This window comes from Chrysoperla carnea, chromosome 5 (genome assembly GCF_905475395.1).
Source record: "Chrysoperla carnea chromosome 5, inChrCarn1.1, whole genome shotgun sequence".
In the NCBI taxonomy this organism is placed as follows: domain Eukaryota; kingdom Metazoa; phylum Arthropoda; class Insecta; order Neuroptera; family Chrysopidae; genus Chrysoperla; species Chrysoperla carnea.
The window spans coordinates 20,439,667-20,465,774 of NC_058341.1; the positions used below are offsets into that span (position 1 = coordinate 20,439,667).

Consider the following 26,108-nt stretch of genomic DNA (forward strand, 5'->3'; position numbering starts at 1 on the left):
ATGTTAAATATTCTGAAACAAGAAAAAGGAAACACGAAATACAATTTATGCTAATTAAGGTACTAATTTTATTAATGGATTTACATGAATAACGTTTGTTCACAATGATGAGTTTGTTTATGCCGAATTACATAGTCATTTCGGCTAAATGTCTTATCACATAAATCACACGGATATGGTTTTTCATCAAAATGATTACGTCTATGTATAATTAAATAGTCATTACGAGCAAAAGTTTTATCACAAAGATCACATGAAAACGGTTTTTCACCAGTATGAGTTCGACTGTGTCGAGTTAAATGGCTTTGCCTGGTAAATACTTTATCACAAGTATCACACGAAAATGGTTTCTCGCCCGTATGAGTTCGTTCATGTTTAACTAAATGATCATGTCGATTGAATGTTTTATTACAGACTTCACATGCAAATGGTTTTTCACCAGTATGAGTTCGTTTATGTCGAATAAAATTACTTCGTCGAGCAAATTCTTTATCACAAACATCACATGAATATGGTTTTTCTCCAGTATGAATTCGACGATGTTGAACATAACCATTTGTATTTGTAAATTTTTTACCACAAATATCACACGAATAAGGTTTTTCACCGGTATGCACTCGTCTGTGTCGAACTAACTCACTTCGTTTGGTAAATATTTTAAAACAAAATTCACATGACACATTGTTTGTGACACTAGTTAAGATCAATGGATTACTTGAAGGTTCTTCTAATATCACATTGATATCTTCTTCTTTAATTATTACTTCGGGATCTAATTCTGGGTCATTTGATTCCTCCAAAATAAATACTTGTTCGATTTGATTTTCTTCTTTAATAGGTTCTGTTTTCTTCAGACAATTAGACATCATTATCAATTTTTTAATATCTCAAAAATAGTTTAACTTTATTTGAATAAAATATATATTTTAAATTAATTTAAAATGTTTTTTTTTATCTACTAAGGACGTGTGTTTTTTTAATACTCAATCTGTATATACCAACGGTACCAGTATTGCCAACGTGACTTGATCGAAATTCGAAAATTACGTTGGCATACCTGAAAAGTCATATTTTTTAACTCAAATTTCGATAAGCCTGCAATCGAAATGTCGATATTTGGCGAAATGTATGTCTGTTATATGATGAAGGTTTTTTTAATTGTATTTTTTTAAAAAAGAATAACATACATATGTTATGTTCCAGTGTCATCGGCGGCAGCCTAAAGCCTTTTAAATCCTGTTGTGAGACGCTCTAGAAACATGGGTCGCGACTTCAAACATGTGTTTAACTTTACACTAACTATCTCTTGACGAAAAAAAAATTGCATCCTTTGACTTTTACATGCTAAGCCGGAAAAAATTTAACATTTCCATATACCTATTGACCGGGATCATTGTAGGTGGAGGGTACAGCTAAATCGATCGCAGTGGGAACTCAAAATTATTGAAAAATAACCAATAAATAAACTTCACAAATACGAAATTTCACAAATAATAATTTTTCAATGAAAATTAACATAAAAATTTACTTAAATTTGCTAGAAAATTGTATTCAATTTTCAATGTTAGACATATATACAATCCATAGACTTATAGTACATCCATATAATTCTATTAATAGGCCTTTTCATTTTAAAAAGTGATTACTTTTTGTTTCTGGTAGTATAACAAAAAACTAATGGAATAAAATTTATAACAAATACCTTGGTATCTTTGCCCAACTTATTACTGCCTGACCGTAACAATCAATAATGAATCGTAATTGAAATAAATGAAAAGGTCTATAAAGTAGTTGTCGTTACTATGGTAACTTAACTCATGAACGGAGCGAATAACCACATTATACAAATGTGGTTATTCGCAAAAGTACAAATTCAGTGAGGGCATTTAAAAATTTCTAAAACGGAAATTCAAATTTTTATACAGACGTGACATCAAAGTACGGGCTTGTCAAATTTGTTGACATAACTATTAACAAGTTACTATAGTAACATTTTTTATTTTCTATTCTTCTCAATAGGGCTTTTCATCGATTTGATATTGTTTCGGACAGTTGTCAAAAATTTCTTAAGTCAAGAAAATACATATCTATCTTTATCAAGTTTCGATTTTTGACAAACATAGAATAAATATGATATGTCTTTATTTGAACAGTTTTTTGACATCTGTCCGAAACAAAAAAAGAATCATTTTTTTAAATGAAAAGGTCTATAAGCCACGATAAATTTAAAATAATGGGTGCGTTTAGCAGAAAAAAACGCTAGGAAGCGCTTGTAAGCAAAATGGCGATTGTTAAGCGGTAAGCGCTGTCAAATAGTAAATAACTATATTTCTCTAGGACGCTAAGTTAGCTTTAACCGGGGAAACTAACCTAATTTATAATAAATAAAAAATAAATTATTATATTATAATAAAAATAAATTTAATTATTTATATTAATTTAATTAAATTATATTATAAAACATAACCTGGCCGAAAACTGTACAGTTTGTTTTTCAGCGCTAGTAAGCGCTTTCAAGCGCTTTTTTTCTGCCAAACGCACCCAATAATTATCGTTTATTTGCACATTTTAGAGGCGTAGATAAAATTTTGTACGATAGACATGTGATCACGCATTATTAACGTACTTCTGCAATTTTCCAACTAGCACTACGCACTCGTCGTACAAATTTCGTATGCGAACGTTAATAATGCTGTTATCACACTAGTATCGTAAATAACTAATACAAATGTAATACAACGAATACCATACAACGAAAATTTTATTTATATTACAAATTAGTTTCTGTTTTTTATCGACAGTGACGACGTTATAAATATTATCGAAGATATATTTCGAGATAAATTTCGATTTTTGCCCCAATTTCCTAGATCAGTTTTTTTGTATTTTATAAATACGTATTTTGACTGCCAAGTAGTCATCATCAGTAAGAATTAGCTTGCCCTGACTACTCTTGATTATGAATGTTACTCTTTGCTAATTTGGTGGCGGACTGCACTGCAGTAATAATAAGAATAATCACGATTAGCTAATTCTTACTGATGATGACTACTTGGCAGTCGAAATACGTATTTATAAAATACAAAAAACTAATCTAGGATATTGGGGCAAAAATTGAAATTTATTTAATGACGTTGTTTATGTTTAATTAACGAATTTTGCTGAGTAAATGATTTATCACAAATATCACATGAAAACGGTTTTTCACCACTATGAATTCGTTTATGATAAATTAATTGACTTGATTGGGTAAAACTTGTATTGCAATTATCACATGAAAATGGTTTTTCACCACTATGAATTCGTTTATGATAAATTAAATCAGTTTTCCCAGTAAATGCTTTATTACAAATATCACATGAAAACGGTTTTTCACCACTATGAATTCGTTTATGATAAATTAAAGAACTTTTCTCAGTAAATGCTTTATTACAAATATCACATGAAAAGAGTTTTTCACTATGAATTCGTTCATGTTTAACTAAATAACTTTTCTCAGTAAAGACTTTATTACAAATATCACATGAAAATAGATTTTCATCACTATGAATTCGTTTATGTCTAACTAAAGAACTTTTCCCAGTAAATGCTTTATTACAATTATCACATGAAAATGGTTTTTCACCACTATGAATTCGTTTATGATAAATTAAAGAACTTTTCCCAGTAAATGCTTTATTACAAATATCACATGAAAACGGTTTTTCACCACTATGAATTCGTTTATGATAAATTAAAGAACTTTTATCAGTAAATGCTTTATTACAAACATCACATGAAAACGGTTTTACACCACTATGAATTCGTTTATGATAAATTAAATGACTTGATTGGGTAAAACTTTTATTGCAATTATCACATGAAAATGGTTTTTCACCCCTATGAATTCGTTCATGTTTAACTAAAGAACTTTTCTCAGTAAATGCTTTATTACAAATATCACATGAAAATCGATTTTCATCACTATGAATTCGTTTATGTCTAACTAAAGAACTTTTCGCAGTAAATGCTTTATTACAAACATCACATGAAAATGGTTTTTCTCTTAAAACCGATTCCTCAAATATTTCACTTACACTTATAACACTATCACTATCATTGCTGTATTCTCCTGGTATTTCACTTTTTATTCGCTCTTCTATTACAACATTGTCATCAAATATTTCATCCTTAATAATTAATTCGGTATGTAATTCTTTTTCAAGTTTAATATTTTCATTATTAATTATGTGTAAATGTTTATCATTTTCGTAAACAGGTTCATGTTTTACACTTATAACACTATCACTTTCATTGCTGCCTTCTTCATTTTGTCCACCTTTCATTACAACACTGTCATCAAATATTTCTTTTTTAATAATCAGTTCTTTTTTCATTTTAATATTTTCTCTTTTGATATACAAATGATTATTTGTATCAACAAATGAATTATTTGCCATTTTATTTTAAATATTATCTTTAATTTATTTATCCAATGTTCAAGTATCACTTCGCGAATCCAAGACACTCAGTTTAATGGCGACTGAAGAGGTTATAAAGCATGCACACCATGAAGGTTATAAAGATTCATGATGCACACTATACAAGGACCATAGATATCATACACACTCTGTGACAAGAAGCATGGAGGTTATAAAGAAGAAGTGCGATCGCTATAGAAAATATCATGAAGGCTATAAAGAAGGAGAACGATCGCAATAGAAAATATTGTCCCCAAAATATGGATAAAATAAGTGAGGCGCTGGGATCGCTAAGTTGTATCATTAAATGCGGGCTGTTGTGCGCTAATATACTACTTACCGACGACAGCGCGGCTGGTGGCTGAAAATGAACTATAAATTCTACAAATTTTCAGGGACAGGTGCTCTAATGCTTTAGCACGTGGCGATCATTCTCCTTCTTTATAACCTTCATGGAAAATATTATCCCCAAAATATGGACAAAATAAGTGAGGCGCTGGGATCGCTAAGTTGCCTCATTAAAAGCGGGCTGTTGTGCGCTAATTTCAAATGATCTATCAACGTTTAATATACGTGTATATAATATCATTCAAAGGAAAATAATGAAATTATTATTAATTATTATTATTATTTACTAATGAATAAATTATAAATTATCTATATCTCTGGTATAAACACTTTAGTATGGAGTTTACAGGTAAAGGAACTCAAATACAATCTCTTATGACTGGTTAACTCAAGAAGTGGCCATAAAATAGCATTAACTATAATTGTGATCGTGCCATAAAAGATTATGCTCTTCTAAACTCCATAGTACAAAAAAATAAAAAACCAATTTTGCCAGTGTAAGTAAAAAATGTTCCATATAAAAAAAATAAACAACAATATTGTTTAAAATATTTTTTTGCAAACGTCACTGTTTACCCGTGAGGGCGCAAAGTAGGCTCAAACTTTGGTTTCCATTTTCTCCAAAACTATAAACGATAGGGACATGAAAATTTGCTGAAGATTCAACTAATGGTCTTGTGAAAACCAAAAAATTGAGGGCCGAAGGACCGCCATAATTGTTTTGGTTTTTAAATTCTTCTAATTTATAAAAAAAAAAAAAAAAAAAAAAAAAGCTTTTAACAAAAAGAAATCCGACTTCAAAAGACAATAAATTATTATGCACTTAAAAGTAAAAAAATAACGATAATATAATGTAGTTAAAATTATTCTTATTTTTGGAATCGGTGTCAGCCAAGGAAACAAATCTGATAGAACAGTTTGCTACATTAGCTTGGCTGACATCGACTCCACAAATAACAATAATTTCAACTACATTATATTATCGTTATTTTTTTTACTTTTTAGTGCATATTAATTTGTTTTCTAAAAGTTTTTTTTTGAAGTCGTTTCTCTTTTTGTTTTTGTTTTTTATCACTAAAAAGAGTAATCGAAATCGGTTGGAGTGATATTGAGTTATTCGTCCTCTTGTCGTACGTACTTAATGCAAATTTAGGACTTTTATGGTTTTTTCATGGATGCCGTTGTCAGAACTGGACCAAAATGAAATAGGACCACACGGGAAGCACCAGCTTTAAATAGATAAAGAATCATCAAAATCGATTCACCTAGTCAAAAGTTCTGAGATAATAAACATAAAAAAAATAAAGAATTGATAACCTCCTCCTTTTTTGTTTGAAGTCGGTTAATAATGCAAGCACCGACATTAAACACTTTCTATACAAGGTATTTCAACAATTACATCAGTCAATTGTTTTACACACCTAGTTTAAATATTATTTGGAAGTAATTTTTATACCATGTATATATGAAATATACATAGTATATTAAGTTTAGTCCCAAGTTTGTAACGCTTAAAAATAATGATGCTACCAACAAAATTTTGGTATAGGTGTTCATAAAATCACCTAATTAGTCCATTTCCGGTTGTCCGTCCGTCCGTCTGTGGACACGATAACTCAAAAATAAAAAAATATATCGAGCTGAAATTTTTACAGCGTACTCAGGACGTAAAAAGTGAGGTCAAGTGAAAGTGAGGTAAATGAGCATCATAGGTCAATTGGGTCTTGGGTCCGTAGGACCCATCTTGTAAACAGTTAGAGATAGAACAAAAGTTTAAATGTAAAAAATGTTCCTTATAAAAAATTAAACAACTTTTGTTTGAAACATTTTTTCGTAAATATCACTGTTTACCCGTGAGGGTACCAATTAGGCGGAAATTTTATAATATGTACTATACTTGATTATCAGTTATGTATGAGTCACATGTTTGTATGTGTAATGTGATAAAGAAATCAACACTGACTATGCATGGTATATCAACAATTAAGTCAGTCAACTGTTTGTTTTCACTTGTTTTAGATGTAAAATATTCTGAAACAAGAAAAAGGAAACACGAAATACAATTTATGCTAATTAAGGTACTAATTTTATTAATGGATTTACATGAATAACGTTTGTTCACAATGATGAGTTTGTTTATGCCGAATTACATAGTCATTTCGGCTAAATGTCTTATCACATAAATCACACGGATATGGTTTTTCATCAAAATGATTACGTCTATGTATAATTAAATAGTCATTACGAGCAAAAGTTTTATCACAAAGATCACATGAAAACGGTTTTTCACCAGTATGAGTTCGACTGTGTCGAGTTAAATGGCTTTGCCTGGTAAATACTTTATCACAAGTATCACACGAAAATGGTTTCTCGCCCGTATGAGTTCGTTCATGTTTAACTAAATGATCATGTCGATTGAATGTTTTATTACAGACTTCACATGCAAATGGTTTTTCACCAGTATGAGTTCGTTTATGTCGAATAAAATTACTTCGTCGAGCAAATTCTTTACCACAAACATCACATGAATATGGTTTTTCTCCAGTATGAATTCGACGATGTTGAACATAACCATTTGTATTTGTAAATTTTTTACCACAAATATCACACGAATAAGGTTTTTCACCGGTATGCACTCGTCTGTGTCGAACTAACTCACTTCGTTTGGTAAATATTTTAAAACAAAATTCACATGACACATTGTTTGTGACACTAGTTAAGATCAATGGATTACTTGAAGGTTCTTCTAATATCACATTGATATCTTCTTCTTTAATTATTACTTCGGGATCTAATTCTGGGTCATTTGATTCCTCCAAAATAAATACTTGTTCGATTTGATTTTCTTCTTTAATAGGTTCTGTTTTCTTCAGACAATTAGACATCATTATCAATTTTTTAATATCTCAAAAATAGTTTAACTTTATTTGAATAAAATATATATTTTAAATTAATTTAAAATGTTTTTTTTAATCTACTAAGGACGTGTGTTTTTTTAATACTCAATCTGTATATACCAACGGTACCAGTATTGCCAACGTGACTTGATCGAAATTCGAAAATTACGTTGGCATACCTGAAAAGTCATATTTTTTAATTCAAATTTCGATAAGCCTGCAATCGAAATGTCAATATTTAGCGACATGTATGTCTGTTGAAGGTTTTTTTAATTGTATTTTTATTAAATAGAATAACATACATAATATGTTATGTTCCAGTGTCATCGTCGGCAGCCTAAAGCCTTTTAAATCCTGTTGTGAGACGCTCTAGGAACAAGGGTCGCGTCGCGACTAAAAACTTTAATCTGTGGTCGCGACTACAAACATGTGTTTAACTTTACACTAACTATCTCTTGACGAAAAAAAAATTGCGTCCTTTGACTTTTACATGCTAAGCCGAAAAAAATTTAACATTTCCATATACCTATTGACCGGGATCATTGTAGGTGGAGGGTACAGCTAAATCGATCGCAGCGGTAAATCAAAATTATTGAAAAATAACCAATAAATAAACTTCACAAATAATAATTTTTCAATGTTAGACATATATACAATCCATAGACTTATAGTACATCCATATAATTCTATTAATAGGCCTTTTCATTTTAAAAAGTGATTACTTTTTGTTTCTGGTAGTATAACAAAAAACTAATGGAATAAAATTTATAACAAATACCTTGGTATCTTTGCCCAACTTATTACTGACTGACCGTAACAATAATGAATCGTAATTGAAATAAATGAAAAGGTCTATAAAGTAGTTGTCGTTACTACGGTAACTAAACTCATGAACGGAGCGAATAACCATATTATTTTTGAAAGACCGTTCATAAAAGAGATCTACGTCTGAACTGGAAGGCCAATCAGAAAGAGCTGGTAATACAAATATGAGAAAGAAGAAATTCATTTTTTTTTAAATCATATTTTTTATTAAATATTTTATTTAATTTATTATAATTTTATCGATTTGAACTCCAGATCCTCCAATAAATGTAGTCAAAACATTAAACTTCAAGGATTCCAAATCACAAATTAAATTCATTTCTACATCATTTTTTAATGTTGGTGGTAACAAAATAATCGCATATCCACCTCCACCAGCCCCTGTTAATTTACCCCCTAAATTATATTTCTTTGCAATCTTACAAATTTCATCTAAAGTTTCATGTGATACATTCAACGCACATAATAGCGCTTGATTGATATTCATAAGTTCACGTAAATTATCATAATTTGAATTAGTTTGAATACATTGTAAAGCTTCCAAAGCAATTGCTTCCATAGAATTTAATATAGGATCCACAACTGTTGGAAGTTTTTTACGTAAATCGCATAATTTTTGCACCATTTTCTTTGTGTCACGTGGGATGAGTGTATCTATTAACATGATACGAAACGATTGTTGTAAATGAATTTGTTCGATTGGATCACCTTTTCGAAATTTTACAAGGGAACCATACGTACAAATTGCTGTATCAATTCCCGAGGATGCTCCTCCATGCATGATTTGTTCCCCAAACGTCGCCCATGCATTAATTATATTTAATTCTTCCCCTGTAATACTTGTTAAATTTTGTTTATAGACTAAAAACGCAGCAGCTAATGCCGTACAATATGATGCAGAACTTCCTGTACCTGAACTAATTTTCAAATCAGATATAACAAGAATTTCAATTGAATTTAATGTAGAATTTCGAAGAATTCCAATAAATAAATATAAAAATGCAATTAACGCCATACGTTGGGCATTTGTTAAGGAATTATATGTTTGTATCGAATTTTCTAAGTAATTTGTAATTTGTTCTAGAAATTTTGGAAAGTCTATCATATTTGGAGTGTTAATTGTAAATTCTGTTGATTTTAACGGCATTGTTTCGAATAATTTTTGTAGTTGTGTTAAATTAAATACATTTTCGATGTTAACATCGGGTAGTAAAAGTTTGATTAATTGATCATCGTTGTCTTGAATTTTTAATTTAATTGTGGTACGTCGATTTAAACTGGCTGCTATAGCAACTTTATGATAAACAACAGAATGTTCACCATGTAAAATGATTTTTCCTGGCGCTGAGACTATTATTTCTTTTCCCATTTTATCTAAAAAGAAAGTGAAGTTTCATTAGTCCCTCGTTTTGTAAATCCTCATGAACGCAAGTGGCAGTAGGGATAACTAGGTTACAGAGTATTCGATTTCTGATGAAACGTTGCTGGAGGCACACTATGCCTTGGCTTTTCGAAGATCACGCGCGCATGAACAAAAATTCTTCAAAATATTTTTCTCTGTGAAATTAGTAAATGACAATTAAATTGGAAGTGATTAATTTTATAATATTTAGAAAAATTAAAAGAAAATTGAGTTTTGATGGGGAAGATAAAATTGAAATGAAAAAATGATATAAACTTTTGGTACTGGTACTCGGAATGTTTTCTATAAAGAAACGAATACTTACTAATTATAAATATTTTAAATAAAAAATTAATTTATGATTTTTGTTGTGCTTGCCACTGTTCTGTTGTGAAAGTTTTTTGTGAGAATGCGTGTATTGATTTCAATTCTTCTTGTAACGCTGTATTCACTAATCTGGAAAGTAACAAAAGTTTTACATATTTTTGAAATGTGTACAATCCATTGCTATAAAACTGAATCAATGTAGTTTTAAAACTATCTTTAAAGATAAGAAAAAAAACAATAATCTGATGATATACTTGAATATGACTTTCAATGATATGTAAAGCAAAAATAAAATAAAGTAAGTTCTCAAATGCTAGTGTCACTACAGACAGTAATGAAAATTCAATATAGCGACAACCAAACGCCATATTGTGAAAAAGAAGAAAATTAAAGTAGACGAACTAAGTATGTCAAGTGGGGTATCATTAAATAAATATTTGAAAATCCCAACTAAAAAGTGTAAAATAAATATAAAAAATAAAAAAACCCGAATACTTTAAATAAAAATTGAAAAGAAAAAATCAAGCCCAGTAGTTTATATAGCAACTTTCAACAGTCGGGAAACATTAAAATCAAAACTGGCTCAAATTTTTCCAATAATGGGCCCCGACTGTTAAAGTCACCATATAAACTACTTGACTTGTTTTTTCTTTTCAGTTTTTATATCAATCGAGTTTTTTATCACAGCTTTTAGGTGATAATCTATGCGTATGATAAAAAAATTTAATAGCGTGTTTCAGTTTTATTGTATATGACTGTATTTACCCAGTCCTACATAGTTACACTAATACATTGACATAAATTCAAACAAGTCTCACATATTGATTGTACATCATCGATTATATTGTTTACAGTTTACAGAATTGAATTCATATGTAAATACGATATCGATTTTACCTATGCCGTTGTAATAATGGTTTTCCATTAAATATATCTGAAACTATTATTGCTGAAAATTTACCACCACATCCATCTGATTCATCGATCACTTCCTGTAATCAAATAATATTTTATTGTTAATGTTAACTCTTTTTAATAGTGGTAACGAGATAAAGATTCAAGTTTTCTAATTATTTATAAGAGTCAATAGCTTTCAATAATTCTTAAATTCTTTAAGTTGAAATTGTCTTGGTAAATTTAAACAATTTTCAGTCAACAATAAATCGAAAAATAATAATGCATGGTCCCCTTTTTCAAATGTAGTTTGCGCCTGTTAAAGTACTCTGTTCAAAAGCATTAAAAAAATACTGTCAATTGTTCTGGTAATTCTTTAAATGAAAATCAAAGTAATTCTAATTTAAGCTTAAACTAATCAGTTCATGTAGTGGATTGCATATTGACTGTCAAAGGGGTTCACATTGTCCATCTAATAACTATCTGTCAAATATTTTTATAATTGTTATGCAGTTTTTGATTCAATCAAAGATTACTTTGAAAGTTATTGTCCAGTTGTTTAATCTCTATTCCTCCTTTTCCCGTCGAGCCAAAAAACCAATCTCATAATCTCATTGACAGAAAATTTCGTTTATTTGAATAATTTAGAAAAAAATTAAAGTAAAATTGACATAGAACTGAGAACGTCGCATTTTACGAGAACAAATCTGAACAAAGCTGTAAATTGTAAACGTAGTGGATTGGATAGATGGATATAAAAATAAATGAAAACATATTTATAATACGAAAAAATATAATAAATCGATAAAAATTTAGACTAAGAAATAATCAAACATATTTAATTTTTATATCAACTTAATTACATGATCATTAATTATCGATTTAATTATAATTACAATCATTATCTTAAAAAAAGAAAAGATTATTGCTTTTATTTAATTGGAGGTCGCTATCAAAAACTCTAAAATTTATTGCACTTAGCACTGCCTGCGATAAATAATTGAACTAATTTTTAAATCGCTATATTTTTGCAACAAATCCTTTTTAAGATTTTTTTTATAGGACTAATCAAATTCACAACCATTTGATATAAATATCGTCAATATTGATTTACTCTTTTGGGAACTACGATGAAAAAAATAGACAAGCAACGACGTCAAATTTATAAACACCGTAAAAGAAATTGGATTATAGTTCAATTATTTATTTACCGCTAAGAAGTTTGTATCTAGTTTAGTTTTATTAGAGATCTTCAATTCAGAGAAGAGACGAGCAAGTTATTGGATGCTGGGTGGAATAATCATTATACATCGAACAAAAATTGTTTTAATTGGTGCGTTTTTGATGAGACATTACATATAGCTCATTATAATATTGGATTTTAATACTAAGAAAGGCTCTATCTAGCGACAGAAAGAAAACTATAGTTTGCAACGTCCATAGATACATAATATTTAACGAAAATGTATTATAAAGTAGATACCTTTTGCCTTTTCATTCAATGGAAACAAAACCAATTGAGTTGTTAATACAATCATTGTTTTAACATTAAAACTCAATCATATAAAAAACAATTTATTGCTTTGATGTGATGCATTAGTCATTCTGAGATATGAAATTGAGAAATAATGACAATATGACCCATTTTTGATTAATGTTCACAAAAAACATTCTAAATAGTCTTTATCTCATTTTAAATTGAAGAATCTCTAATTTCATGTATTGGTATGGTATTAATTCAAATAACTACTTAAAAATCATAATTGTTTTAATTTGACATTTTTATAATTATTATTATTGATAACAACATTATCTTCTAATTGTTTATTACTAGATTTACCAGACGTAAATGAATTAACATCTAACGTAAATTGACAATAATTAAAATAAATAAAAAATAAGAAAAAATGTCCAAATGAAAAAATTGAAATAATCACTGTAAATAAATCAGGTAATTCATCAGGTGGATCAAATATCGATATAATTATAAACAAAATAATTGATATAAAATATGATAACACAAATGTTGATTTTATAATAAATTGTTTCACTAATTGTATGTTCCTAACAAGATGGCGGAATGATAACGTTACAATATCTGTATAATCTTTATCACCATCCGTTACATTTAATAATGTTATTAATAATTCACGTATAAATTGATTACGACCATATTTATATTTATTTTTTATTACATTATTACTACGTTTTGTTAATAAACGGTATAAAAATAAATAAAAGAATATTAAACTCATATATGCGACACAGAGGCCATCTTTTATAAATAACGGTACCATAGAGAAGCATGTCATATATAAAAACCAGTAACATGTGAATGGATCTTTATGAAAATATAATAAAACTGATATTGCAACAATTAAAATTGTTTTTTCGTGTACTTGAAATGAAAATAAATAAAAACCTAATGAACAATTTATTAAACTTAATAAAAATTTGTCCTTATTTAAATGTCCACGAAATAATAAATCAGTTGTAGTTGGTATAATTGATATAAGGGTTGTTACTAAGCATATTTTCGCCATTTCTTGATTAGCAAATAACGTTTTTAATTTTATAAAAATATTTAATGTACACCAAAAATTTGCAACTTTATCTTCAAACACACCCCGTGCAAATGGAAATAAACGCCGTAATACTTGTAAAATTAAATTTACATCAAATACAAATGGTAGCCATATTAGAAGAAAAGTCCCAAAAACAATAACACCAATTTCAAAAATTTTATAAAAACGATACAAAATTGAATTCGAATTGAATAAATATAAATTTAAATAAAAACAAAAAAATGGAAGAGCATGATATAATTCCATTTGTTTATAATTTAACGCACATGTAAATAAAAAACCCGCCATTTTATATTTTTTCATTGTTATACAATTAACAGCCATAATTGTAAGTCCCAACGAAACACAATTATATTGAAAATGTCCATGATCGATTAATATAATCCCGGGGTAAAAAATCGCAAATAGAAATGAATGAATTATATTTTGTGAAGATTTACGATTCTCAGAATCGTATTTTTGGATTGGATTTGAGAATGTAACATTTTTACCACTGGTTTTTGTTTCTAATTGACTTTTATTTGGTTTTTTTAACACTGATTTACGTTTTTTCACATCTGTTTGAATTGGTTTCGATGTTGGAGTGTAATTTAGAAAAAAATATATACATAGTGCTGGAATGTAGATTAATAGATCTGCAATTAAGACTGTATAACGCATGAACAGTTTATGATGTGAACTTTCAAAGCCACGTGAAGTATTTAGCTCAACATATTGTGGATTAATATGATGAGCAATTAATCCACATAGCCAACTATGATACGCAGTAAGGGGTGGATAATCTAAGCCCCAATACATCAGATCGTTCTGTGTTGAATTCAAATACCATTGACGAATTGGTAAATTGAAGGTGATTTCCATCCAATGTCGTTGAGCTTCATAATCACCAAACATTGGAGGTGTATTTTGCCCAGAATATGAATGTAAACTAGTTGCACATCTCAAGAAAATTGCTGTTAATACACCACCGATTATCATGTAAATTTCCTTTGATAACATTATCACTTCTTTAATTTTACTCACTTCTTAAACATTACTTGCAATTTTTTTGTAATAGAAAATAAAAATCAAACACCCACAATTACAGATAATAACATATCGACATGTTTGTTTTCTCAAGTTTTGCGATGACGTTTACCCCGGTGCTCAAATTTTAGGTTAATTTTAAGTTAAGGTCCATCGATTTTATTTGATAGGTTAGAAAATAATAGTAAAAAAAAAAAAAAAATTAAAAATTACTTACCACATGTGAAGCGTTTAATTCTTTAATTAATTTATTTTTAATGTCCTCTTCAGTATAACTCATTATTTTATTACTTAATTCACTATAAAACTCAATTTAAAACTAACGAATTCTATTTATAAAATGGTAATATTTGAATTGATTCCTTGAGTAACACAGATTAGCACAAATTAACACAATGTCTTTGAAATTATTACGAGAAAGAAATATTAAATTGAATATTGCTAAAATGTACTAAAATCAATAAACTCTCTTGAAAAAATAAATTTTAACAAATTTTGGCTGAAGTCTGGACATTAAATCTTGATTTAAATATAAAAAAGTAGTGTGGAAAGAAAAGTTACCCCATAATGACAAAAATATATATGAATATTATCAATCAATCATCTGTTATTGTTAAATTACATTATTCTAATTGTAACTAAAAATATTTTTCTCAAAGTGTTCTTCTTGCCAAGAAAATATCATTTATATCGATCAACTTGATGTTGATAAATTATCATTTTTTTACAATATACTTTTTGTTAAGAGTGTGTCAACAAAGAACTAAGATTAAGTTTTAATTTAACCGTTAGATAGAATATATGCCTTACCCGAAAAGTCCAATAGGAGTGCAAAGTCTAATCGTAAGTGTCTATCGTGATTCCAACTAAGAACTTCTTGTTCTGAGTACACTTATCAACGTTATTGAATAATATTACCTAAATCTATGTATTAATGTTATTATTTAAAAACATAGGCAATATTATTACATAAATGGTGCAAAAATTATTTATGCATCGATATGAAAGAGTGTGTCGAAATGTGCATGCCGGTGTCTTAAATAAAAAAGTACTTTTTAGTTATATTTTTTTAAAGGTTGGCTGCAGAATTTAAGCAAAACAGAAAAAAATATTAGGAAAATAAATAAAGCTTTGAAATGTCAGAATACGATCAAGTTCGCCGTGGAAAATTAGTTTTAAAAGGTGAAAAATCAAAGTAAGTATTTCAAAAACGATAAAAGTTATTACAGTACATATTTTATTTTAATTTAACACAAAATAGGGCAAAAAAACGTAAACACAAGAAGGAAGATCATAGCAGAAGTAGAGCCGAAGAAAAAGTAGTAGATGAAGATGCTGTAAAACACGGTGGTTGGTGGCTAACGAAATGTATAGAAGATATAACTGGATGTGTCGCTTTAGAATTTGGCAATCGAACCTACGTGAAAGCATTAGATAATGGTTTGTTTACACTAGGAGCTCCTCACGATGAAGGAGATGGTCCTGCACCTGAGGAAATATTAACGGCAATACCTGTTAATGAACGAAAAATTGCATTAAAATCAGGATATGGTAAATATATAAAAATTGAAAAAGATGGAATTGTAACAGGACGTTCGGATGCTATTGGACCCATGGAACAATGGGAACCTGTATTCCAAGATGGTAAAGCAGCCTTACTAGGTTACAATGATAATTTTATGTCAATTGATCCTGAAGATGATGCTGTGGTTGCACTAAGTAAACGTGCTGGCGAAGATCAAATTGTTAAAATACGCTCACAGGCTAGAAAAGAAATAGATCCTACAAATGATGTCCCATCAGAGGAAAAAGGAAATTTAGCTCAAGTTGAACTGAATTATATGTAAGTCTTAATTTATTTTATTTAAAAATGTTTTTTAATTCAAAATTTTGGATTTTTTTTAGTAAAAAATTTCAAAAATTCCAAGATAAAAAAATTAAAATAAATCCAGATGATAAAAAAGATTTGAAGAAAGCACAAAAAGAAGGTAATTTTCATGAAGCGATGTTGGATCGTCGTAGTAAAATGAAAGCTGATCGATACTGTAAATAAATATTTTTTTAAAGATAAAATTATTGTTTTTTTATTTCTATACCTCGATTTTTCCCAGAAAGTGATTGTCAGAGGAAATTGTAACTTCTCTTGAACCTATAGATGAGCTTGTTGGAGCCAGTACTTGAAACATTTGACTGATCAGTGAAATTGCTGACATTTGTCCCATTAATTTTCGTATGTGCGCACTGATCAAGAAAAATTGCAATGCAAAAGTTGCATTTTCCAATTTTTCTCGTACGTTTCAAGCAATTTTGCGTCAAATACATCTCTCTACCATGTCTAAAAGTCCCTTAATGTAAGTGTATCAGTGAGTAAGCTTCACTGAGCTATATATTATTATAGATTCTCCCATTTTTTTAACCGACTTCAAGCAAAACAGGAACAGGTTTTCAATTCTACTGTTTTTTTTTATATTTGTTACCTCAGAACTTTTGACTGGGTGAACCAATTTGATAATTCTTTATCCATTTGAAAGCTAGTGCTTCCCGTGTGGTCCCATTTCATTTTGGCCGAGTTCTGATAACGGTATCCATGAGAAAATCATAAGTCTTAAATTTGCATTAACTATGCACGACAAGAGGATGAATAACTCAAAATCACGCCAACCGATTTCGACTCCAAAAATAACAATAATTTTAATGAAACCAAATAATAAACGACAATTAATGAAGCCTTTTCTCGTTTATGATCCTCCCATAACGTTTTTTTTTCTACTAAAAAGGACAAAAAAGTAAAAACACTCTGAAACAGAATGAAAAAAATTGCAATTGGTTATAATTTTTTTGTTTTCTTTTATTTATTATTTGGAAATTATTTAAAGTCTTAAGAATTAATTATAAAGAGATTTAAATGATAATTAAAGAGACCTAACAGAAGTCACGAAACGGTGAAAGGATGATAGTGCGTAGGATAAAAAAAAAAAGCTGATATCACATAAATTTTAATTACAAATTAAGAAAAGAAAAACTATATATTTAATTTATGTGAAGTCAGCTAAATTATGAATGAAAAAGGCCGTGTCTTTAATAGTGTACATACATGTTCAGAAAAAACACTTTATTTGTTCTGAACATGTAAAAATATAAATTATAAACCCCTTGAGTTAGTCTGTTTCGAGAAAAACAAAAACGATAATTACTGTGAGGAAATATAATAAAATAAGGCCAATCATAAATAGACAACACAAAAATAAAAAACACAATCTAACAATATGTATAAACAAAAAAATTTAATTATTTTCATTAAAAAAAAAAAAATTATAAAAAGGAAAAATAAAGTCTGATGAAAATAGTAGTGAAAATGTAGTGATTGTGTTTCTAAATTAAAACCGGGTCACACAGTCGACGATTTTTGAGGAAGGCAGTTACATCTGATGGAATCAGGCGGATTATAAAGCTTTGTTTTGTTGTGAATTCACAGTAGAGTGAAAGAAGGGGCAAGCGAAAGCTGATGCGCTCTTTAAATTCGTGATAGAATCATAAATTTTTTCAATATATGATGATTTCATACAGTTTATTGGATTGGGAAGCTCTGTCACTCATATCTCGTCGCATTGGCGTGAATTCATCAACACTCGCCACAGAAATAGTGGTTTCTCAGAGTGAGCTATTCGTTAATCATCGAAAGAATTTCCAATAAGACTGTTCGAACTTTAATAACGTATAGCGGCCATAATGACGAAGCTTTTAGCGGTCTAACTTGGAATTGAAGCAAAAATGGGAATTCTGCAAACTCTATTCGACAGCACCATTGATACGCGTTTCGAGATGCCAACTTAGTTTTTCATAAACAAACGATGACACTGACATCAATTTATACTATTGTGTCATTGAAAATGGGACGTCTAAATGAACCCTTAAGCCCAGCGAAACTGCGGTGACCATAAAATAAATCTTTTATTCCATATAGATAATTCTATTCACACACTCTTTGGAATAAATTTTGTTCAATGATGTGTCGAGCTCTCTTAATGGAAAACCCCATTAAAGCAATGACAGAGTTGAACGCATTAAAAAAGTGTACAAATATTAATCTTAGAATCGATTTTCTTCAATCGTTGTACACTTTCGAATCTTATAAGAATTTACACACAATAATCTTGTTTCTTTTATGATATCAATTTATATTGATATTTCTTTACGTTAGTTTGCGAGGCTAATAGGAATACTTTTGCTAACTTTTTGCGTTTCCCATGTCTATACAACTCTATGATAAATTCTCTTGTATAATAATAGTATTACTATCCGTTTTCAGGAATCATTTTTCATCTGAGCTATTTATTTCTGAAATAAAATTTCTATCTCGGAAAAATTAACTTCATTGAAACGCTCATAAAAGGAAATCATGTCATAAGGGACCTGTTTACATCTAAAACCGCCACAACAGGTCGATTCTTGTGTGACCCGACCTTTTATCTTCACTAATTAAAATATTTATGTATATCTGTGACGTTATTAAAAATACGCTAATAAAAATTCGTTGAGACCAGGTTATGTATTATAAGATGTTTTTACGAAAATTGGGGAAAAATGATTTCTTATTAGTTGATCTGTTATTAATTTTAATTGACTTTCATCTTCAGTCGTTCCCTTATTTGCATTAGTTCCTTTGAGTGCGATTTTGCCGGGAATATTAAATGTACCTTGCTTTAGCTGACAAAGGGAGCTGATATATGTATCTTATAAATTTAAAATAAACAATCACATTCAGTCTGAGTATAATATTTCGTGTATAAAAGCGTATTTTCTCCTAAGATCTAGGAAATCGAAATGTTGCATTACAAGGCAATCGATGTTATATAAAAGAAATGCGGGGCATGTTTTTAATATAATTTTTCCTGTAGGAAAGGAACTATTCCCTGTTCCGTTCAAAGAAAAAAATCATTAAAAAGCTAAGTAAGTTTCGAATTTATAAAAATATTCTTATACAGAGTGACTCGATGGACATATATAAGAATACGCTCTTAAGCTTTGCCCATTGAGTCACGGACACCCTATATAAATGATTTCTATGAACATGTATGAAAAATAATAAGTTTGTTCTTTTATTGCATAAGAAATCCCAAGCGAGAATATTTATAAAAAAAACATGGGCCGATGCTTGCCGTACATATTTAAATTTAGGGTTCCGTAGTATATATTAAATATATTATCAGTCGTTATTATTTTAAATCACTTAGTTAAAAAACTAGAGGGGATACACAATTTTTCAACTTTGGTGGCTTATACCTCGTAAAATATCCATTTGACAAGTTCAACTACTAGACATTTCCTTACCCATAAAATGGGATACATTTCCAACAAACAGGCCCCAATAATCTACCTAAAATTACATTCGAAATAATTTTGTTTGAAAGTTTTTATCGAGTAATATCATTGCTCATTTTTTCATTTATCTAAAACCCGTGGTTTATAGAACCGAATGCTGCATTCGTCTGATGAAAAAATATTTTATTCATACTTAAAATACCTACCCAACAATACTTTCAACGAAAGATGACGGCGGAGTGCAATTTTTGTGAATTTTGCAATGACTTTCAAAATAGTATAAAAGAACGAATCAAATGAAAACATAGTCGATGGTAAAACTGAAATAAAAATTATCCCTTACCCCCATGTTTAATTCTGTTTCTACACAAATTTTTACTGATAACGCGGACACAGATATACATAAATTAAAATTATGATTTTTTTGTTACTTCTAATATAATTAAAAAATAATTATAAATATATTATATTGGAAGTAATAGTCTTAGGTAGGTGTATCAGTATCATTATCGGATCGGAGCTGCGTTATATATTGAATCTGTCCTAATATATTTTTACGTAATTTGATTTTTGATGAGACGATAATAGATACGTAAGTTTTTGAGCTCCATAATAAATTTGTTTTGTTTTTGATTATTTTTATTATTTTAATAATTATCGTATATTTATTTTAATAATATTGTTTTATTTTAAATTTGATGGAACGATCCATTCGACTTGTGTACAGTTGATAAATACGCTCTCGCACACATCGCTAATCCACACTGCGTCAAGTTGTAGTTGGGTTTTTTTTTTTTATTTGTTTATTATTATGAATTTTTTGTGGTTTGTGTTTTGTTTTATTTTATTTTTGTATCACTCAGCTATTCCGTGTTTCATCTCTAGATGCTTTTAGCCATTCCACAAATTCGTCTAACATTACTGGCCCTAGAATTAAATGAATAAACTTTGAAATACTTTATATAGATATATAGAACCCACAGAAAAACAGGCTAAAGAAATAATTTATTCGCACCGTGCGTGAGCTTTTTTGGAGCCGTTTCCATAGTAACGATACACTACTTTAATTATAGAATTGTATGGATTGCATTTATGACTTACATTGAAAATTTAATATTATTGTCTCACAAATTTAAATAAATAATTATGATAATTTACATTTGAAAAATAATATTTGTGCAATTTGATTTCTTATTTTCACAATTTTCAATGCATTAAGTTTAATTAATTAGTGTTTTTCAATAATTTTCATTTGACATTTTTTATAACATTAACATGTAAAGAACTGCAAATTAGTCTAACAACGTCCTTTATCGAAATTTTTCGCTGGTAGCGCTGGCATCGATTTTATTGTCCCTACCATGACTACGCACACAACGAATAAGATTAACTCTATAAGAATCTGATGTTTTTTAAAAAATTGAACGTGAATTGGTATGGTTTGAAATAGTTTATAATTGATTTTAGTTCTCTTGTAAAGTTATCCCCACCGATATTCTATTTTTCAATGAAATACTTGTTTATCATTCTAATTCTTGAAAACAATTATTATTATTTTTTGTTCCGAAATAAAAAATGAATAAATAAATTTTCTATAAACTTACATGCTCCATCTACATCATAATTGGATAAATCATGTGATATTGTTCTAGAAAATTCTAAAATATTACACCATTGATCTTTATTAATCACTTTGTACTTCGAATGTTCAAGGAACTGACTGAATTGTGGATATAATGGCCAATGTTTACCTAACAATAATTGCAACATTGCTTTTGCTGTTTCCATATCCATACTCCGTTGATCTTTATCCTAATCACAAAATTAAAATTATTTTATAAATTGGGCCCTACTTTTTACGATCTGCATAGACGGGGGCGATCTGTCGCGATTAAATATAACATTTAATAGAGCAAGGTGTTAGGTTCTTTAATTTCATTTCAAATCTGAAAGTATTGCGATTGAGAATACGTCCCAAAAACTGAATGCTCACTGATTGGATGGATTCTTTATTCATATTGTCCCAAATATTTTTTCGAAAAATTTAATCTAAATGCCAACAAGATAAGTGCGAAATCCTGTAATATTTTGTAGACGTATTTCATTTGTTATACAGATCACTCCCGGTGTGCATCGGGCTTTAATACAAATTTTTTTTTTGTACTTACCCTTGCAAAATCGTAAGCGTATCTATAAATTCCTTTAAAGGAATGTGGATCATTTAATAAACTACGTAAATAATCTAATTTCGTTTGTAATTTTGAAATGGAATCACACTGCAATTCACTTAAACCTTTTAACCATTCCGATTGTGAGAAGAAACCCATTTGTCGTGCTTGCATTTTATATGCTAATACTAACATTACAACATTCTCTGGTTCCACCGCAATATCTTCACAAAACTTCTCCATACCTTCGGGTCCTAGCATATCTGGCTCATCTGGTATTGTGTATTCACGGAACCATGTTAAACAACGTTTGTGATTAAACGATGATGCTTCATCTGATTTTGAATATCTTCTAGAACTACTATAAACAAACAAACACACTTATTAGTATTCAAATTTCAATCTAGAAATGTTAAGTACCAAAAACAAGTGAATATAAACAATTGACTGACTTAACTTTTGAAATAACTTTTATAGACTGTTGAATATCAATCAATGGCATAATTTTTTATTATAATTTAGATAAGTTAAAACAAACAATTGACTGAGTTAGTTGTTAAAATACCCTGTATAGAAAGTGTTGTATGCTAGGTGGCATAATTTTTAATAAATTAAGGAAAAAATGGACACTAAAGTTTTGCCCTAATTTGCGGCCTCACGGCTAAACAATTATGATTAAGAAAAAATGTTTCAAACAAAAGTTGTTTATTTTTTATAAGGAACATTTTTTACACGTAAACTTTTGTTCTATCTCAAACGGTTTCCAAGATGAGTCCTACGGATCGAAGACTCAATTGACCTATATTGCTCATTTACGAACTCAACTCACTTTTTACGTCCTGAGCACGTTTTAAAAATTATCTTTTTTCGTTTTTGAATTTTAACCTATATACAAATTTTGATCATATAATCAATATTTCTAGATTTTACAAACTTGGGATTCAATTTAATAAACTCTTTTATATTTCCTTTATAGGATGTCCCCATTTAACTTGAGACTGAACGATTAGAACTGGGAAAAAAGCATTTTACAAAAAAAAAAAGTTTCAAACAAAGTGAATAGCGAAAAACGTTAGCACTACGAGATTGTCCTGGCCGAGATCTTTAAGTCAACCCTTGCTTATTACTGGTACATATATAGACGCATAGTTTAAATTGGAAAGTTTTCGTCTTAACAAGTCCTATAATTTTTATTCCAAGTATTTTATGAAAAACAAATACATTCTTCTGAAATCTGATACAAATTTGGACTATTTTTATGTTTATTGATCTCAAATATTAGAATACGTTAATAAAAATTTAGTTTCCCTTTTAAAATAAGAAGTTTACCCTTAAAGGTGTTTATCCTGAAATGACCCATAATACAAAAATAGCTAGTACGATAAGTTACTTCTCTAATAAGAATATAACAAATTTTGCTTTAGAATTCGTTTTTCGAAAAAATGTTTCGAATAAAAATTGCACACCTTGTTAAGACAAACATCTTTCCAATTCAAACGACGCTTGTATCGCTTACTACTAATGAGAAAGGGTATTAAAAATACTTATAAACTTTACACTTTAAAATACGCTGTCAACCTCACATTGTGTTTTTAAAATTTTGTAAATTGCACTTGTACCCCTGACCCTGTAAATTTCACTTGTAAACAGACCATCGTGAATTAATACAAATGACCTTTTCAGTAAATCTTTGGATCATAAATATAACATTTAATAGAGCAAGGTGTTAGGTTCTTTAATTTCATTTCAAATCTGAAAGTATTGCGATTGAGGCTATTAAAATAATTTCTATCATACACATACTTATGTGTTATAATCAACAGGAAGAAGAAATGGATATTATAAATCCGTTAACCCTTAAAACAAGGTTTGTGGGATTTTTTCGATCACTCCAGAGACTTACTCAGCTGAAATTTGGTATGTATAGTTATTAGGTAGAGTAGACTGTTGAAAATTTGAGTTAGAGGGTTGAAAATTTGTCCGAGAATTGAGTTAATGTTAAGTAAGTTAATTTTACTAAATTGTAATTTGAGGGACTTGGCCGGGGATGGGCCAACCCATTTACGGTATCACAACGGACCCTATGGTCTAAGTGTGTCCCACCCCAGGACAGCCATTCTAACCTAACCTAACTTGAGGGACTTTACTAAGACATATACGCATCCTATCGTTTTCAAGTTAAAATTGGCTTCTAATTTTTTGAACTCTTGATTAAAAATTACTACATTTCTAGAGGTCAACACTTTCGGTCATTATTAGGTCCTTAATATGCATAAAACAAAGACATCTGACTTTGATGATTAATGGTTATCTTGTGTACAACTATAAAAAATTTTATTATCTCGAAAATCTTATCTATTAACTCTACAGCGACAGTTAAGAGTTAGAAAAATTTATTGAGGTTAAATTTGTTATTTACTCATCTCCAAATAAAGTTAAAACCGTTTAAAACTAGCGAAAAACGTTTTAAAACGCAGTAATGGTTTAATTTGTAATTATTTATTAAATACAAAATCTAGAATTGCTGAATTATAGAAAATTTTAATATTCCGATCAATAAAATTGTGTAACTTTTTTATTTTTGAAAACATTCAGAAAATTTTCCAAATCCAAACGAAAATGAATTGAAGAGGTAGAATTAAACTTACTTGTATTCCCCCATATAAATAATTAAAATTGTTTCTATTCAGAATTTGTGAGAAAAATATTCAAAATAAAATAATGTTTTGGAAAACTCAATTTAAAAAAATGAAATTCTGGTCCAAGGTCATTAAAATCTGTACAAAAACTATTTATAGATACAACGTGAGAGAACGTAATTATGAGCCACTGAATCAAAACGAATAAAAAACACATGCAAGTTCAAATTTTTCTAAATTCGTTATTAAATTTGACATTATTTAACTGTCAATTGGGTAAAATGAGAATATTTGAAAAAAATTTACTAACCTATTTGTGTTTCTTAATCTTTTGGAAAAATGTCTATCATCGTCTCCAGGTCCCATATCTGTTGCTGCTCTTCGTTTACTTCGTGGCATTGCAGGGATATTCACCTGACAATGGGGGTCGCGTATTTCGCCCCTAAATGCAAATAGATTCTGTACTCTGTCACTAAAATTCATTCCAAAAAAATAATAATGCACTCACACACAAAATAAATAAACAAATTACGATTTTAAAAAACTCCTCCTTGTAACACGCCGTACTTCATACTTCAAACATTTGTTATAAATAAATTAAAAAAGTTTGGTTATGTTTCAATATCTAAATTGAATCGATATTTCTTAATTTATTTTTGATGAAAAAAAATTTTTACTAATCAAAATCACTTCATTTTAAATGAATTTTACTTGAAATGAAATCAATGACTGATTTTTTTTTTTTTTTTGAAAATTTTGTAATCAACTTTCAGGGTCAAAAAAATTGTCTATTCTAATGTAAAGCACGAAAATGTTTAGAAAAATGCCTACCTGTAGCAAATGATTTTTTTCTATTTAGTATTAAAATATTAAGTTACATGGAGAAACTTTTTAATTTTCTGGTTGATTTTAATTTTTTTTATATTTTAGTTTCGACGCCCAGCTGTGGAAAAAACGAATAAATGTTAACACTGACTGTACCAGTCCAATATTTGTATGTATGAACTGTACATATAAAAATAATGAGCAGGGACTACAACCAAAGTGTTCGTTCATCGAACTTTTATCCATCTTTTATCATTCGCCATATACGACTTTTACCATTTTGGTTTATAGATGGCTCATATTTTAGCGCCAAGTTCAAAAGCAATATTTCTTTCTTTCAAAAATAAAGTGATTATTTGAAACTTTTAAACGTATTTCTTTGTTATAAAG

The 26,108-nt window shown here is 29.0% G+C and overlaps 5 protein-coding genes across 9 annotated transcripts; 1 reads left to right on the forward strand and 4 right to left on the reverse strand.

Annotated features, from left to right (window-relative positions):
• Window positions 1-80: 80 nt before the first annotated feature.
• LOC123301033 (zinc finger protein 271-like) lies at window positions 81-7,727 on the reverse strand. Its single transcript, XM_044883760.1, has 4 exons — window positions 6,909-7,727; window positions 4,272-4,332; window positions 4,019-4,169; window positions 81-886 (listed from the first exon to the last, which is right to left on the reverse strand). Exons 1-4 carry the CDS (start codon window positions 7,694-7,696, stop codon window positions 81-83), a joined length of 1,806 nt encoding a protein of 601 aa, XP_044739695.1. The 5' UTR covers window positions 7,697-7,727.
• A 995-nt stretch (window positions 7,728-8,722) lies between these two features.
• LOC123301483 (mevalonate kinase) lies at window positions 8,723-10,377 on the reverse strand. The gene is made up of 2 exons (XM_044884230.1): window positions 10,258-10,377; window positions 8,723-9,904 (listed from the first exon to the last, which is right to left on the reverse strand). Exon 2 carries the CDS (start codon window positions 9,897-9,899, stop codon window positions 8,751-8,753), a length of 1,149 nt encoding a protein of 382 aa, XP_044740165.1. The 5' UTR covers window positions 9,900-9,904; window positions 10,258-10,377; the 3' UTR covers window positions 8,723-8,750.
• A 1,879-nt stretch (window positions 10,378-12,256) lies between these two features.
• Window positions 12,257-14,884, reverse strand: LOC123301482 (probable dolichyl pyrophosphate Man9GlcNAc2 alpha-1,3-glucosyltransferase). The gene is made up of 2 exons (XM_044884228.1): window positions 14,276-14,884; window positions 12,257-14,182 (listed from the first exon to the last, which is right to left on the reverse strand). The coding sequence occupies exons 1-2, from the start codon at window positions 14,735-14,737 to the stop codon at window positions 12,911-12,913; spliced, it is 1,734 nt and encodes a 577-aa protein (XP_044740163.1). The 5' UTR covers window positions 14,738-14,884; the 3' UTR covers window positions 12,257-12,910.
• A 973-nt stretch (window positions 14,885-15,857) lies between these two features.
• On the forward strand, window positions 15,858-16,837 carry LOC123301484 (protein FRG1 homolog). The gene is made up of 3 exons (XM_044884231.1): window positions 15,858-15,959; window positions 16,026-16,607; window positions 16,670-16,837. The coding sequence occupies exons 1-3, from the start codon at window positions 15,901-15,903 to the stop codon at window positions 16,815-16,817; spliced, it is 789 nt and encodes a 262-aa protein (XP_044740166.1). The 5' UTR covers window positions 15,858-15,900; the 3' UTR covers window positions 16,818-16,837.
• Window positions 16,838-20,884: 4,047 nt separating this feature from the next.
• On the reverse strand, window positions 20,885-25,905 carry LOC123301485 (DCN1-like protein 4). 5 transcript variants are annotated; one of them, XM_044884234.1, is made up of 5 exons: window positions 25,725-25,905; window positions 25,204-25,365; window positions 22,255-22,612; window positions 21,691-21,898; window positions 20,885-21,013 (listed from the first exon to the last, which is right to left on the reverse strand). In XM_044884234.1, the coding sequence occupies exons 2-5, from the start codon at window positions 25,290-25,292 to the stop codon at window positions 20,946-20,948; spliced, it is 723 nt and encodes a 240-aa protein (XP_044740169.1). In that variant the 5' UTR covers window positions 25,293-25,365; window positions 25,725-25,905; the 3' UTR covers window positions 20,885-20,945. The 5 variants fall into 5 exon arrangements, with proteins under 5 accessions (XP_044740169.1, XP_044740168.1, XP_044740167.1 ...); XM_044884233.1 differs by having other exon boundaries at window positions 22,255-22,615; window positions 25,204-25,335; window positions 25,725-25,904; XM_044884232.1 differs by having other exon boundaries at window positions 22,255-22,615; window positions 25,725-25,904.
• Between the last annotated feature and the right edge of the window lie 203 nt (window positions 25,906-26,108).

What these genes read in the sequence shown, in the direction of transcription:
- LOC123301033 (XM_044883760.1), bottom strand. Translation starts at nt 7,696, where the DNA reads ATGATGTCTAATTGTCTGAAGAAAACAGAACCTATTAAAGAAGAAAAT. An exon ending in AAAGTGATAGTGTTATAAGT is followed by an intron (nt 4,170 to 4,271) that starts GTAAAACATGAA and finishes TTAATTATTAAG; the next exon opens with GATGAAATATTTGATGACAA. An exon ending in ACCATTTTCATGTGATGTTT is followed by an intron (nt 887 to 4,018) that starts GTAATAAAGCAT and finishes ACTATTTTTGAG; the next exon opens with ATATTAAAAAATTGATAATG.
- LOC123301483 (XM_044884230.1), bottom strand. Translation starts at nt 9,899, where the DNA reads ATGGGAAAAGAAATAATAGTCTCAGCGCCAGGAAAAATCATTTTACAT.
- LOC123301482 (XM_044884228.1), bottom strand. Translation starts at nt 14,737, where the DNA reads ATGTTATCAAAGGAAATTTACATGATAATCGGTGGTGTATTAACAGCA. An exon ending in ATGTGAAAAAACGTAAATCA is followed by an intron (nt 14,183 to 14,275) that starts GTGTTAAAAAAA and finishes TACGATTCTGAG; the next exon opens with AATCGTAAATCTTCACAAAA.
- LOC123301484 (XM_044884231.1), top strand. Translation starts at nt 15,901, where the DNA reads ATGTCAGAATACGATCAAGTTCGCCGTGGAAAATTAGTTTTAAAAGGT. An exon ending in TTAAAAGGTGAAAAATCAAA is followed by an intron (nt 15,960 to 16,025) that starts GTAAGTATTTCA and finishes AACACAAAATAG; the next exon opens with GGCAAAAAAACGTAAACACA. An exon ending in CAAGTTGAACTGAATTATAT is followed by an intron (nt 16,608 to 16,669) that starts GTAAGTCTTAAT and finishes GATTTTTTTTAG; the next exon opens with TAAAAAATTTCAAAAATTCC.
- LOC123301485 (XM_044884233.1), bottom strand. Translation starts at nt 25,292, where the DNA reads ATGCCACGAAGTAAACGAAGAGCAGCAACAGATATGGGACCTGGAGAC. An exon ending in AGATTAAGAAACACAAATAG is followed by an intron (nt 22,616 to 25,203) that starts GTTAGTAAATTT and finishes GTTTGTTTATAG; the next exon opens with TAGTTCTAGAAGATATTCAA. An exon ending in ACGCTTACGATTTTGCAAGG is followed by an intron (nt 21,899 to 22,254) that starts GTAAGTACAAAA and finishes TTTTGTGATTAG; the next exon opens with GATAAAGATCAACGGAGTAT.